The sequence below is a fragment of the Seriola aureovittata genome, chromosome 13 (assembly GCF_021018895.1).
Source record: "Seriola aureovittata isolate HTS-2021-v1 ecotype China chromosome 13, ASM2101889v1, whole genome shotgun sequence".
Lineage (NCBI taxonomy): Eukaryota > Metazoa > Chordata > Actinopteri > Carangiformes > Carangidae > Seriola > Seriola aureovittata.
Genome location: NC_079376.1, coordinates 22,375,361 through 22,389,383, shown reverse-complemented (window position 1 = coordinate 22,389,383; position 14,023 = coordinate 22,375,361). Strand labels below are relative to the sequence as shown.

Sequence of the window (14,023 nt, the reverse complement as noted above, 5' to 3'; positions counted from 1 at the left end):
TTTCGTCTGAGATCTCATAGTCGTTGCTGCACACACAAAAAAAAAAGAAAGAAAAAGATGCAGAGTGTGTGAAACTTTACCTAAACCCTAACCTACCTATCCACACACCTACGCTACTACATCACCATCACCAGTGGGAACTAATTAAAAATAACTAATCATCAGTTTCTAACCTTCCTTCAATCAAAAGCTATTTACTGTCAAATCCTCCTCCAGACACACATGTGCACTGTGGGACTGTCAGGATCGTGGGAGACCTCTCCTGCGAAGCATCAAAGCCCACAGAGGAAGCCAGGTATTGACATGGAGGCTCTTACGTCTTTGATGCATTTGTTTACAGGTTGCCATTGATCAAGGGTATAGCAGGAGAGCCACAGAAAGAAATGAATTCTTCTACATGTTCATACAACGACTGAGCTGAGATCAGTTTGACTGTTTCGCCTTTAAAGGTCATTACAGACTGTGGTCAGCAACATATCATTTCAAACTGTGTGTCCGTGCCATACAGTGAGAGTGAGACTGAGTCAACTGTAATGGTTGCTGATGCATAACATATGAAGTGCTATATTTGGTTGAAGTCAATGTCAGCTAATGTCAGTCTCTTGACCCCCCCCACCACCACCCCCCCCATCCTCACACAGATCTTTTATACTTCAATGTTGATGAACAATCATTTATTCCTTCTTCTTCTTTTTCTTTTACCTTCAGAGTGCAGTAGTTTAACATTCAAAGTTTGAAGTGTAAAGTTGTACTTCACCACACACCCTCAAAATATGACAGCGCTAATACTTTACATATCACTGCTCCCTCAGCCAGTGAAGCTGACAGATCGTCATCTGAGACGGAGGATGAGGAGGTGGAGGCAGGACGAAGGAGTGAGAAGGAGACAGAGAGAAAACAGCGGGTGGGGTGGTGGCAAGGGAGCCAGTGTTTTTGAGTGTTCAGTGTGCGTGGGTGTGTATAACCTTACTTTGAAGTGTTTTCCCGCTGGGGCCGGCAGTTTCTCACAGAGCGCTGCCTTGGATCGTGTCACACATGATGCACAAACTTATACAGCGACATGCTGATGAAGATACACAGACTTATGATCCACACACACACACACACACACACACACACATCTCACAGACAGTGCAATTCATTTAGATTGCAGAAAACACTGACCCTAGCCTAGACATGTCTCACCCAACAATTGCCTCAGTAGAATAAACTCTAGTTCTTCATTCTGACCAAAGGAGCATTTTCTATCGTCTTTGCTGTGTCGTTTCTATAAAAAAAAAAAATGGCTGCAGTAAGAAAAGATAAAACACTGAATCACTTTGGGAAGACAGCTCACTAACTCTTTTGGCATATTGTAACAAAAGATACGCAGCCTCTTGTGTCTTCAGCTCTGAATGATCCCAGCTCTCCAACTAAGAATCTTTGCAGATTTGAAAATACATTTTGTGAAAATGTGTCAGGACCTATAGAGGAGAAATGGCTGTATGGATATAAAAAAGACGGAGCTTCCTTGCGTTTTATTGAAATTTGCTCTACTTCATCATTGTTTGGCATGCTAAAGACATGACTGCTGTTTGGAAAATGCAAAACCAACCATTTTTTTTCTTTCAATATATATTTTCTTTTCTTCTTCTTATTAAAACTAAACTGGCCGTTTGAAAATAAGAAAATGCCCATTGCTGAAGCATAGCTATAAGCCAAACAAGAACTCAGTGAAATAGTTCATGTTTTATAAGTTGTAAGAGCAGTGCATGTTTGCCATTGTCATTCATAGACAAAGACATGTACATAACTTTCTTATACTGTCAATGTTTTTTATGTTTGGAGTCAATTAGACCCCCAGAGAGTGTTAACTCCCTGTTAGATTACTTATGAAAAAGCTACAATTGCAGAAATCCAGATAGCTTATTGGGGATTTGGGAGGTACAATGTAAAAGGTACTGTAAGACACATAGATACATATGGAGCAGAATGAAAATCCATCCAGGTTTAACAGCTTGACTCTCTGAAACCTTAAACAGAAGTAATGTGCAATTGTCTGTGACAGACTAAAACATGTCATCAGTCCAAAAACATGTTGAAAAATAATAAATATGGGAAACATAAGGGAAAGCCATGAAGTATTATAAAACAATGTTTAGTACATTTTTTTACCTGTTAATGATGGACTGTGGGCTTCAGGAAGGCAAATGACCTCTCTCTCTCTCTCTCTCTCACACACACACACACAAACAGTTTAGTCTTGCTCACATGAATAACTTTTGTTGACCAAAACTACTGAAACAGAATATTTGTTCACATCACTGGAGGAGTGGAGGGAAATGAGGATACAGCTGCTGACACAGCTGTTCAGCAGCCAATTGTAGTTCAGGTCTGGCAGGGTCAGACGTCTCCAGGACTCAGGATGTATAGAGGAGCAGGTTTTTAAAAATCATATCTTATCATAAAAACACAGCCCTGGCATATTTTAAACCTCAATATTTTTATTTTTATTTTTTTTACTGTTCACGCTATCTCTCACTGTCGGCCCTGTGGTAATGACTAGTCATATCTAACCACTGTTGAGTGGGTCAGGCAGAAACACAGGGAACATCATTTTGATAGCTGTCGTCACACAAAATATTCCTCTACTCTGACGACTCTGATTAGACAGATTAATCTTTTAGTCACACACCTGTTTCGTGGGGGCTGCATCTTCTGACTCAGTTTTTGTCATCATTTTAGCATAATTCAATTTCCCAGTAACATACAATGACTCTATCATTCCACTTTGTATTATTTTTTTTCTCAACTCTGTCTTAAAACAACAGTCAGGTGGCCATATGAGCACTGAAACAGGTCCTGCTTGCTGCAGTCATTCCCTCTGCTCATACTGGCCATTAAAAGATCTCTTCCTTATCTTAAGAAGGCTAAATGATGGGGACCAAATTTACAGTTTCCGTTCCCTGGAGCAAACATGAGACTTCCACAGAGTTAATTAAATCAAGTGGTTATCTTTCAAAGTCTTTTCCGAGCAAAATTCCCTCTTTGTGTTCCTCTCCTTCCGCCACAGCTCAACAAGGAAACAGTGTCTGTGGAATCGCACAGAGAAAGTGTTGTGCAGAAAAGACAGCAGCTTTTGAAAAATGGTGTATCTATTTTTTAAATGAAATTGAATTTGTTTTGTAAATAAACGTCAGTTTCTATTTGTCTTCACTATCATTGATACATGGAACAATTCTCTAAGCACGTGGACAGGGTTTTATTTTTCATGCACATATTTTAATTCTATAATAACAACAGCCTTCACAATGACGAGATAACTGGAACAGAGGCAAAAGCAACACAGCACATATTCCCCAGTGAAGCAGCTGCAGAGTGAAGACAACATCTCTATTATGGCGCTATGTACAGGTGGAGCTCTCCCAGGGTGTTTGCAGGTCCAGCAGTCTTGAACTGAAGTCTTAAATACAGCTTCGTACCAAATTTTACAACTCAACTTGCACTTTACAACTAAAAGTTTAATTATGGACAATTTACTTTTTTGTCTCATTTACTTTCGATATGAAGTTGCTTTTATAATTCAGTCTGACCACGATAACAAGTTTTAGAAAGACAGTCTCCCCTTAATTCCTACTTTTCCTGCGCGCCTCCCTGCCAGACTTCAGCTCCATCAGCTCCACTTCGTGCTTTGCTGCAGTCTCCAGCACTTTCTGCTTGTTGTAGAACACAACAAAGTTGTTAATGATGGGATGGATGGGCAAGGCGATGGCTATCACCCCGCACAGAAAGCTCACGGCTGCGTTACACTTGCCGAGCGTGGTTTTGGGGTAGATGTCTCCATAGCCCACCGTCGTCATGGTGATGATCGCCCACCAAAAAGACTGAGGGATGCTCCTGAAAAGGGTCTCTGGGTGGCTTTGCTCCATGGTGTAGGCCAGCGCTGAGAACACGAAGATCCCCACGCTCATGTACATGAGGAGCAGCCCCAGCTCTTTGAGGCTCCTCTTCAGCGCGTAGGTCAGGGTCTGCAGTCCGGAGGAGTGGCGCGCCAGCTTGAAAATACGCGCGATACGCATGATGCGGAGCGCCTGGACAGCCTGTTGGACGTTAGCCAGCTCCATCATGGATGTGGTACCGAGGTAGGTGAGGGACAGTACCACGTAGAAAGGCATGATGGCCATAAAGTCGATGACGTTCATGAAGGAGAGCGCAAAGTGCAGCTTGTTCGGAGAGGAGGCCAGACGCAGCAGGTACTCCGTCGTGAACCACATCATACACGCGGTCTCGATCGCTTCTAAGGTCGGGTGCTCCACGAGTTTCCCCTCGGGGTCTGTCACCTGGAGCTCCGGGATGGTCCCAACGCACATCACCACCGCCGAGACCAGGATGGAGAGGAATGATGCGATGGCGATGATGCGCGCCGGCAGGGAGGAACCCGGCTTCTCCATCAGCTTCCACAGGAACCTCTGGCATTGCTGGGTGCGCGTGATGCACTGGTCCTCCCTCTGATCCTCCAAAATCACTTTCACTTTGTTTGCAATCTCTTCCAGCTCATCCTCTTTCTCACTTAAGTAACTTTTACAACATTCATCTAAAACACTTTGGTCTATTTTCCAGAACTCCATCTCCTTGATGAAACAAATGGGACAAATGCCGCGTTTGATGTGGATTTCATCAAAGTAGTAAACGTCGATGATGCACTTGAAGGCATCAGGGTCTCGGTCAAAGTAAAACTCTTTCCTGCCCGGATCAAAGTCGTCACAAAGCGACGAGATGACTTCATAATTCTGAGTTGAGCAGTTCACCAACTCCGCCAGTCTGCTCTCCGGGTAGCGGTTCAAAACATCCCCGAAGAGCACCACTCGGACCCCGCCGATGTTCACAGCAATCTCCCCTTCGGCGCAGAAACCACTCCTGTATTTTGGCTTGGGAATTGTCCACATTTTACCAAATGTTTTTCTGAATCAGTATCAATCCGACAATGTAAAAGTAAAGCGCACTAACCCCAATTATTGGCCATAATTTCGGCGCGTAAAATGTTTCCTCTTCGGACGATTTCAAGCACTGAATTGCACAGCTTGAGCGACCAGCTTTGCCTAACACTTCCCACCCCTCTCTCTCTCTCTCTCTCTCTCTCTCTCTGTCTGTGTATGTCTGGTGAGAGAGAGACAGAGAGAGAGAGCGAGAGAGAGAGAGACTGCAACATACACTCTTTAATTACCTGAGTTTTGTATTTTACTGGAGTGTTGTTAAGATCCAAAGGAAATCTTCCAACGTTAAATATAACAGCAGTAAAAAATGTGAAACTGGTTGTTGCACAGGACTGAGATAGTGCACTCTCTGGGGATCATGTGATGCACAGCATTCAGTGATACAAAGACCATTAACTCAAATGCTTTACTGAAGTACAATTTTGAGGTACTTGTACTTTACTTGAGCATTTCTCTTTTCTGTTACTTTATGCCTCTACTCCAATACATTTATCTGACAGCTGAAGTTACTGTTCAGTTTTCAGAGTAACATTTTATACAATCTCACTCTTATTATGGGCTTGTGACCCATATATAAATGGCCAGGTTGGGAGCCATTGGACTAAACTTCTTCCATTAAAAGAGGAGCTCAGATAGCATAATTAATCCAGCCCATTGGCCACATGCAAAATTTCTGTTAGCGCAGTATACACCCAGTTCCACAGCCCAAATCTGGCCCATATACAGCAGGAGTGTCAGATGCTACTTCCACATCTGGACGAGTTGTGGTGCACACACAGAAAATTTTGATCATTGTGTAGGGAATTGCCATATTTACATAGGCCCTACAGAATATACTGAATAATGTGGTGAAAAATGTTCGTCGCTGTTTTGCTGAATAATGTACAACTGTGCACGGAGAAATCCACTTTTTTATTCTGTGATGGCTTTAGATTTCTAGGAAGAACGTGCTCACTTAAAATGCTTGAAGCTGTACACTGACATCAACATTTACTGTACACATTCGCTCAAAAGAAAACATTGAACAACATTTTAAGATATTAAACTTATTTAAATGGTTCAACAATTCCAGAAAGTGTAGTCCATCAGAACCCAAACCCAGCCACTGGAAACCTGACAGGATTATTTACACCCCCGTCTGAAGCAGCCAGTTCCGTCTGTCTCATGAGAAATTTTTAAAAGGCAGTCAAGGATATATTCTTCACTAGATTTGCTTTATTTTAGTGCTGAGGGTCTTTATGCTCCTGGCTCTCAGTGACTGCTTTGCAAGCTATAGCATGAAGTGACAGGGCCCTCATTGCTTGGCCATTGTGTGGCTCCTCTCCTTGCTGACTGCTAGCTGATCTCCAGCACGTTGGTGTTGATGTGGAAGCAGATATAGGAGAAGTATTCCTGCTGACAAAGTCCTGGGATGTCACAGCTGACCTGCTTGGCAGAGGGACACACAGAAAACAGCGTCACACTTTCCTTGGACCAGTTAAAACCCATCATTGTGCTGCAGGAGTGCAGTGTCCGTGCACCATGCAAATTCAGTTCATTTCACAGGCATTTCTGTGTTGTATGTTATGCACCATAATTGTCGTGCCCTTATTTGCATGCAGTGAATGTGCGTGCAGCACAGAAGCCCACAGTTTTACTTTTTCTCACTGCAGTCTGGCGATGCCGTGGATAAATTTGCATGAGACAGATGTCATTTCAAGTAGGTTGGACAACAGATGGTTGACAGTGCTCGTGTCCTCTCTACCACCAACATGAAATCTGGACGAACACTTAACTTTCTGCTGTCATTGGTCTTATGAAAATGGAAAAGCAGCGTCAAATTAAATGATTCACCACAATCAGTTTCTGAATAAATTGAATCTCAGTTGTTTCTTGCCTGGGTATCAAATGTGAGCAATATGTTAATGAAAAAAAGCTTTAATGAACTGGCTAACAGCAGCGGTGGGAGATGTATTCATATCCTTTAATCAAATTTTTTATATTAACAATAGATCAAACTACTGTGTATGGGAAAGGGGTTGCTCGTAGTGATAAACCCACAGATTATTATCACTGTGTTCTGTCTATTTCTGCAGTTTTTCTTCTGCACAAAAAATCAGTTAATTTAGGTTTAAATAAAAGTAATAATTACAAAAATGGTCCATTACATGTAAAAGTCATAAACTATATATTTCTTTTAAATTACTTAAATCTAAATTACAACATTTTTTAATGACTTGGGGAAAGCAGAAACAAGCTGTAAACTGAAATAGCACAAAATGCCATAATAAGTAAAGTACAAGCACTTTAAAATTGCACTTAGAGGTCCCATATTTTACACTTTTCCTATGTTTTATTTGAGATTTTGATCCATAAGACCATCTCAGTGTACTTTTACATACAAGGATACCCTACAAGGATAAGCGGTACAGATGATGGATGGATGGATGGATGTTTTCATTCTGTCATTATGGATTATAGAGTGTAGCTTGATTGCCAAAAATGGCAATTTTATCCATTGGCTGAATACTTTCTGAAGCCCTTTCTGTAGGTCACATACACCAGTTTTATTCGCTGATAAAGACTTTAAGATATGGACGAAAGCTACAGAAGTACAAGTAAGTAGACCTTAAGTTGAAAATGTTTTTTCACATGTACTGAAGGTCAAGAGTAAACATCCATGCTCAAGAATTTGTATGTTTGTGTCTTTCTGCCTTTTTGTCTGTGGCTGTGCTTTCGATGAAATATGAATGTAAGAATGGCATAATTACGAGCAACAATGGAAGCAGTGAAGGTTGAGTGAGGCCTTTTACATCTGTCTTGCTGGCAGTGGCAGTGGGGTCCAGATGCATGAACAGTGAGTCGAGTTCTTCTCTGACTTTCTTTGAGCGCTTTCTGTCAGTTTGCAGCAGAAGAGCCTGATAGTTCACAGGTAATCCATACCTGGCAGGGGATATCATCATGAGTCCACTTTCACATGAATCACATGCCATTTTTCATTAACGTTAAGAGTAAATGAGAGAAAATCATTAATGTTATCAGCACTGACCTCAGAACTGATTCCACAAACACCCTCAACCCTTTCAAGTGAATCCAGGCAATAAACACCTCACTGAAATGAACCTTCAGCCAACACACAAAGATCCCCTGTGAAGGAGGCATGCACATTTATAATATAATACACTACAACACACACACACACACACACACACACACAAAAACTCCATAGAGACTATGCATGTTTGACGCACATATTGTTCCTTCTTGTGAACACTGAGCTGCTTCATCTCCTGCTGCTTCTTCTCCTCCAGATCAAAGCCGTACTCACGCACAGTGAACCTGTGTGGATCATAGGCTACGCTGGTAACTGACACGGACAACACAACTTTCACTTGATGGGAGTATTTTCAGGCAATCCATCCTGCTTACTTGCTCTCCTGGGCTTTGGCTTTGAATTCGCACACAGCTCTTTTGAAAAGCGTGACTGAGAAAACTCCAGCCTCTCCATCCTCATATAGCTTCCTGATGGTCACACGAAATAATGACAGAAAATTACAGCAAAGCAAGGCAACACGCAACAGCAGGTCAAACTGGAAGACAACATAAGAAAATTAAGTGAAGGATTGTGCCAATGCAAGCTAGGTGATATTGATGTACTCTAAAAGTGAAGCCTGTCATGCATTGTGAACTTGAATGGTTTTCTGTTGTATATAATAAAGTGAAGGATCATCATATTCACATTAGTAATTCAAGTTTTTGTTGCTTCTGTTTCTAGCTATGCTCGTTAGCTGACATTTATGTCCACCTCAGGATTAATTGTAATAACTTTGGTGATCCACAGATTTTTACCTCTAGTACCATCATCAGATCAATTTAATTTTTGTATTACAACTGAATGAATTGATTTTCATTGAGACATGAGTTTTCCATTCTACATTAAAAGTTCAATAGTTTTTATGAGGTGCTAGGCATCTTTTACTTTTGTTGAGATGGAGACACATCATCAATGTCAAAATGAAAAACAATAAACTGTCCATCATAACTTGGGGGAGTGGCTTATCATCACTGACACAAGCTACAAGCCGCAAGCTAACAAAAGCTTAATTTACAACTTCCTGTGGGCTAGTCTGTCCTCTGCTGGACAACACTGACATGCAATACACGTTGTAATTTTATTGATTTTGGTTTTAATATTGCATGGAATATTCACAATAACAAACAGTTAATTCAGTTATTAAAGACAAAGCTAAATAATTGTCCTTTATTAATTATAATACTGTAAATGCATACATAAAAGTGAAATATATATGAATTGTAGTTTTTTGTAAATGCTGTGAATACAAATGATTAATACTTGAGTTAGCTCTACATTGATAGGATATTCTGTATGACCATTGTTTAATTTAATTGAATTAGTCTTGGCACATTCATACACGTACTTTAAAGGCCACGTACACCCACACTGGTGTTCTCAATTACCCAGCCTAATTTGTCCTCTATTCATGGGGAAAATGGGTGTAGTTAGGATTTGTGTGATGTCATTTACTGATGTCTTTTTTCATCATGGAAGACATTTTGACATGTCATAGTAGGAAAAGCACGGGTGTAAGTAATAAGACTCGCCACACAGACTCTTACTTTCTGCTGGTAATGCAACACCTGTGGTTACTTAGCCTGAGAACAGGTACTCAGAGCTTTGCCAGTGCACTTGTACCTGGATCAAGTGGAATGGCTTGTCTCAAGGGTAAGAGTGTATAAAGACGGCTCACCTGCTTGACCGCGGAACCACAAACTCTGACAAAGATTCATAGGTCCTCTCCCACTGCAGGTAGCTCCCTCTGTCACCAAAAACATGAGCCCACATGAAGACTATCACAGCAATACTGTGTAGATACTGTACACACACACACACACGCTCATGTTACTGACCTGGTCACCACTACCAGTAGAGTGGTGAGGTACTCTGAGACCACCAGGTCTTCTTTTCTCACAATGTCATTCAGACTGCGAGTTTGCATATTCCCACTGGAAAGACAAACAGTGCAGTTTATCAACTACATAGTTAATATAATGATGTATTTTGACTTAATATGCAACTGATGTTACTCACTCTAGTTTGTGTTCAAGGCTTTGCAAGCTAGTTTTTACACTGTTGTACGCCGCAGCTCGAGATTTCAATTCTGTCTCCACCTGGGAAACTTCCTGACACACATGCAGGGAACAGCACATGTAAGAATCAGGACTATGTGAGAACCAGAAAAATAGTATGAGAATGTGAACTGAAGAACTCATACACTGAATAACCAACAGTGAGTAATCATGTGTAATGCTGCTTGCATACACCTACAAATATTTCTAGCAAAACTATTTCGATTTCACACTCATTCAATTTCCTCATATTTAAGCTGGAGGGTATTAAAGGGGCATTTTACTGATTTTACATATAAAAGTTTAATAGTCCTGGTTAGTCCTACTCTGCCTGTGAAAACAGTTCTCCATAGTCTGAAAAACTACTACATGATGAGGTCATCAGGGTTACTCTCAGCTTGGAAATCCAGTGTTACAAACTAGAGGTATAAAGTTAGAAAGATGTGGGTGTTGCATTATGGGACATGTGTTTTTGCACTAAAACTAAGGTTAGTATCCCTGTGTTAATTTTCAATTTATCTCTTGTTATATGCGGTGCCGAGTGTAAAGTTTTGCATACTGAAATGAACAACAACATTTCACCACATTTAGCTCCAAATAATGTTTAAGTTTAAATCTAAATCTAAATGTTAAATGTTATTAAATCTAAATTTAAATCCTAATGTTAAATGTAAAGTGGCAGATGTCAGTCACTTATAACAACAATTTGAACCTGATTTAACATTTAGATTTAACATTATGTCATTTTTTATGACAAAGTTCACAAATATTGTTGTAAATTTGGTAAAAAATAATTGAAAAAAAACTAAAAACAACCCATTTTGTGATTTGGGATGTTAATGCTGTCTATGACTGTTAGCTGGTGGGAAGCTGGCAGAGCAATACATTTGGAGATGAATTTGGATTTCAGTGGGCAAAAATGTACTTTTGCATTTCTAAACAATGTGATTAAGGTCTAATTTATCCATTTAACCCTTATCCTCCTCCTCCTGATTTAACAACTTGGATGAGGGAGGTCGAGGTAGAAGTGCAAAGTCTTTCTGCTCCATAGCTCTCTACAGCTCCATATCAGGTGGCATTTGCTAAGATATGCCCACTTTTAAGAGGTCCAATCACATTTGAAGAATTTTATTTAAATCTTTGTGGTAACTAAACCATTTGACTAACTAATATGTCACATTACTGAAGCTAAATACACTATGACTTTCACTGTTTCTCTTGTGTCTCCAACCCTTGTGAAACACTATATCTACATGTCACTTATTATTATCCCCATTTTCATTAGTTTATACCTTGTTGATGATATCTGCCAGGCTAGAGAGAGGCAGAGCTGTGGGATACTTGGCTTTGTCCCACTGAAACTTTGTCACATAGCTCATCAGGTCCACTGAGAAACACACACAGTCGTATGTCATAACCTAACTAGAAACCATAAATTGCACAGTTATAAAACCACACCACCACACAGTGGAACAGGAGTGTCATTCAAAAAACAAGAGAGTAAAAGTGCACACTTTGTATAAGGAGTCACACGTCAACACACTCCAGCTCAAAGAGCAAATTGCCAGCAGATAAAATACCCCTCAGAGACTTGAGGTAAGCTGTCAGGGGCGACAGGGCGGCTCTCTGATTCATGCCGTGGTCTGATGGGGGAAAGTGATCAGAGGCAGTGGTTAGCCTGGTTTGTGTTGGGCAGCTGTTGTCCTGTCCTACTGGCTCTAAGCAGGAGGCTATTACAAGGCAAATGAGTGAGTGTAGGCCGTGCTCTGTGTGTGTGTGTGTGTGTGTGTGTGTAAGTGGATGTTTGTGTGTATGCATATGGAGCTTGGTTTAAGTAGCTCTTAGTCTCATTTGCAACGTGCATGTACCCTGAAGCTTCTATGCACTTACTTAATGAGTTTCTATACAATGTAATTAACACCCTCAGCACGCGTGCGTGTGTGTGTGTGTGTGTGTGTGTGTGTGCGTGTGTCTGTGTGTGTGTGTGTGACTCACCTCCTTTGGCTAAGGTGTTTTCCAGCACTTTGTCAGTAGACTGCTCCATCACCTCCCTCATACACTGATATGTTTTCTTGATCACACTGACCAGGCAACAGGAAAAATACCACTATTAGAAAGTACTTATGTTTTTTAATACAATTTTAATATTTTACAGCTTTCATTTCTGGAAATCTCTTTCCCCCCAAATTCTGAGATACAAAATATTAATGTAGAAAAGGGGTTTTATTTATCAGAATACAGACAAGAAAACTTAAGATAGAAAACAATAACTCAAACTAATTCAAGCTATTTGTACTAAATTGAAAGAAATCTGGTTTGATCTCCCTAGGCCACATTGTGGTGTTGTAAATAGGCTGTAACATCCCCACTTACAGTATGACAGCTAAGATCCACCAACAATGAATTTAAAATTAGGGGGGGAAAACTAACCGTCAGCTGCCCCTGACCATCAATTCAAAAATCATGGAGCAGACCGCACACAAGCTCAGAATTACTAGTCCTTATTAAGGACAAAGATGTACATTAAGGTACAAACATGCAATGACCACTGAGACAAAATGTTCCAAGTGCATTAACACAGCACAGGCAACATGTTCAATTTGGGTCATCCTTCCTGCTCCTTTTTACCTTTCAGTCAGTGTGTCGAGCTTGGAGAGGTCATCTGACATACTAAGCAGACTGTCCAGTATTCCCACCTGAGGTCAGAGCACAGACAACACAGTTAGTGCTCTGCATGTATAACCGCTTGTGAGCTTACTGGCTTTTAAGATTCAGCCTGAAGGTGTCCACATATCACATTCAATATAAGGGTTTTCAAGTTTGAAGTCTTGGTAGAGTTGAAAAACAGCTCTTAAAATGCGATTCCTGGGAGTCAAGGTGAACATTGATCACGCTGAGTGAAATGGGTCAGATGGAAATTTTGCCTCAAACTGTAGAGAGCAACCTGAGCCTTTATCCCTTCAACAGAGAAGGACACCAAACACCATCATCCTCCTCAGCTACACTCTACTCTACTGGTATAAATAAACACAGAACAGAACTAAAATACACTGATCAGGGCTACAACAAGATAATATTATTCTTACAATTCTTCGTGCTAATTGTCATAGTAAATCATATATCAGATCCTGATTTAGGCTACTCTGTACAACCTATTTGGCTCGTCACTGGGACAGATGATAAACAGCCTCACCTTGAGATCTGGAATGGAGAACTTGCAGCAGGAGGCCAGGTTGGTTTTGGAAAGGGTGCGCTTGAGTTTCTCTACACTGTTTGAACTGGTCTTATCCAGTGGGACAGAAATCAGCCACAAGTCTGTCATGACTCCCAGTGTTTCAGACCTCCAGTCAAAACCCCTCCCCACAACAGCAGGCTTTGGCACCTAATAGACTGAGACCCAAACAAACATACACTAAGATTAATTTATCAAGGGCATGTGTAGTCTTTCATTTTAAGACTAAAATTACATTTCATAATTTTACACCTGTTTGTTATTTTATTTCTATTTCCACGAAGTTATTGAGTGTGCTGTGATGACATTAATATGTTCAGGGGTTGTGGCTACATACAGTTTAGTAAAAGTAAGTATAACAAGTGAAAACAAATAACCTTTCAAAGCAGGCATTCTTACCGTCAGGTCATCCTCATGTCGGTCCTGCGTCCGTCTCACTGTGAGAGTTGGAGGCTGAGCGGCAGCTTCACCTGAGACTGACTGACAGCCCACTGCCCTCCAGGATCACAGCAAGCCGTTACATCACTCCAGGTGATTTGAACAAGTACAAGTGCTCGAAAAAAATTTCTCTCTGCCTGGTTTACATTTTTCTATATTTTTGAACACGTATCCGTTAATACATGTGAAAAAAATGAAAACCTTAGCAGCTGTAGCCCACATACAACAGTGATCTTACAATTTAATTTAACAA

The 14,023-nt window shown here is 40.7% G+C and overlaps 2 protein-coding genes across 3 annotated transcripts; both read right to left on the bottom strand.

Annotated features, from left to right (window-relative positions):
* Positions 1-3,226: 3,226 nt before the first annotated feature.
* kcnf1b (potassium voltage-gated channel, subfamily F, member 1b) lies at positions 3,227-5,101 on the bottom strand. The gene has a single exon (XM_056392650.1). The coding sequence runs from the start codon at positions 4,923-4,925 to the stop codon at positions 3,606-3,608; it is 1,320 nt and encodes a 439-aa protein (XP_056248625.1). The 5' UTR covers positions 4,926-5,101; the 3' UTR covers positions 3,227-3,605.
* Positions 5,102-5,151: 50 nt separating this feature from the next.
* On the bottom strand, positions 5,152-13,450 carry atp6v1c2 (ATPase H+ transporting V1 subunit C2). Of its 2 annotated transcripts, none has more exons than XM_056392651.1 (12): positions 13,294-13,450; positions 12,729-12,796; positions 12,096-12,181; positions 11,393-11,487; positions 10,063-10,154; positions 9,882-9,977; positions 9,722-9,790; positions 8,382-8,474; positions 8,204-8,291; positions 8,002-8,099; positions 7,724-7,895; positions 5,152-6,398 (listed from the first exon to the last, which is right to left on the bottom strand). In XM_056392651.1, exons 1-12 carry the CDS (start codon positions 13,420-13,422, stop codon positions 6,309-6,311), a joined length of 1,176 nt encoding a protein of 391 aa, XP_056248626.1. In that variant the 5' UTR covers positions 13,423-13,450; the 3' UTR covers positions 5,152-6,308. The 2 variants fall into 2 exon arrangements, with proteins under 2 accessions (XP_056248626.1, XP_056248627.1); XM_056392652.1 differs by having other exon boundaries at positions 7,766-7,895.
* Between the last annotated feature and the right edge of the window lie 573 nt (positions 13,451-14,023).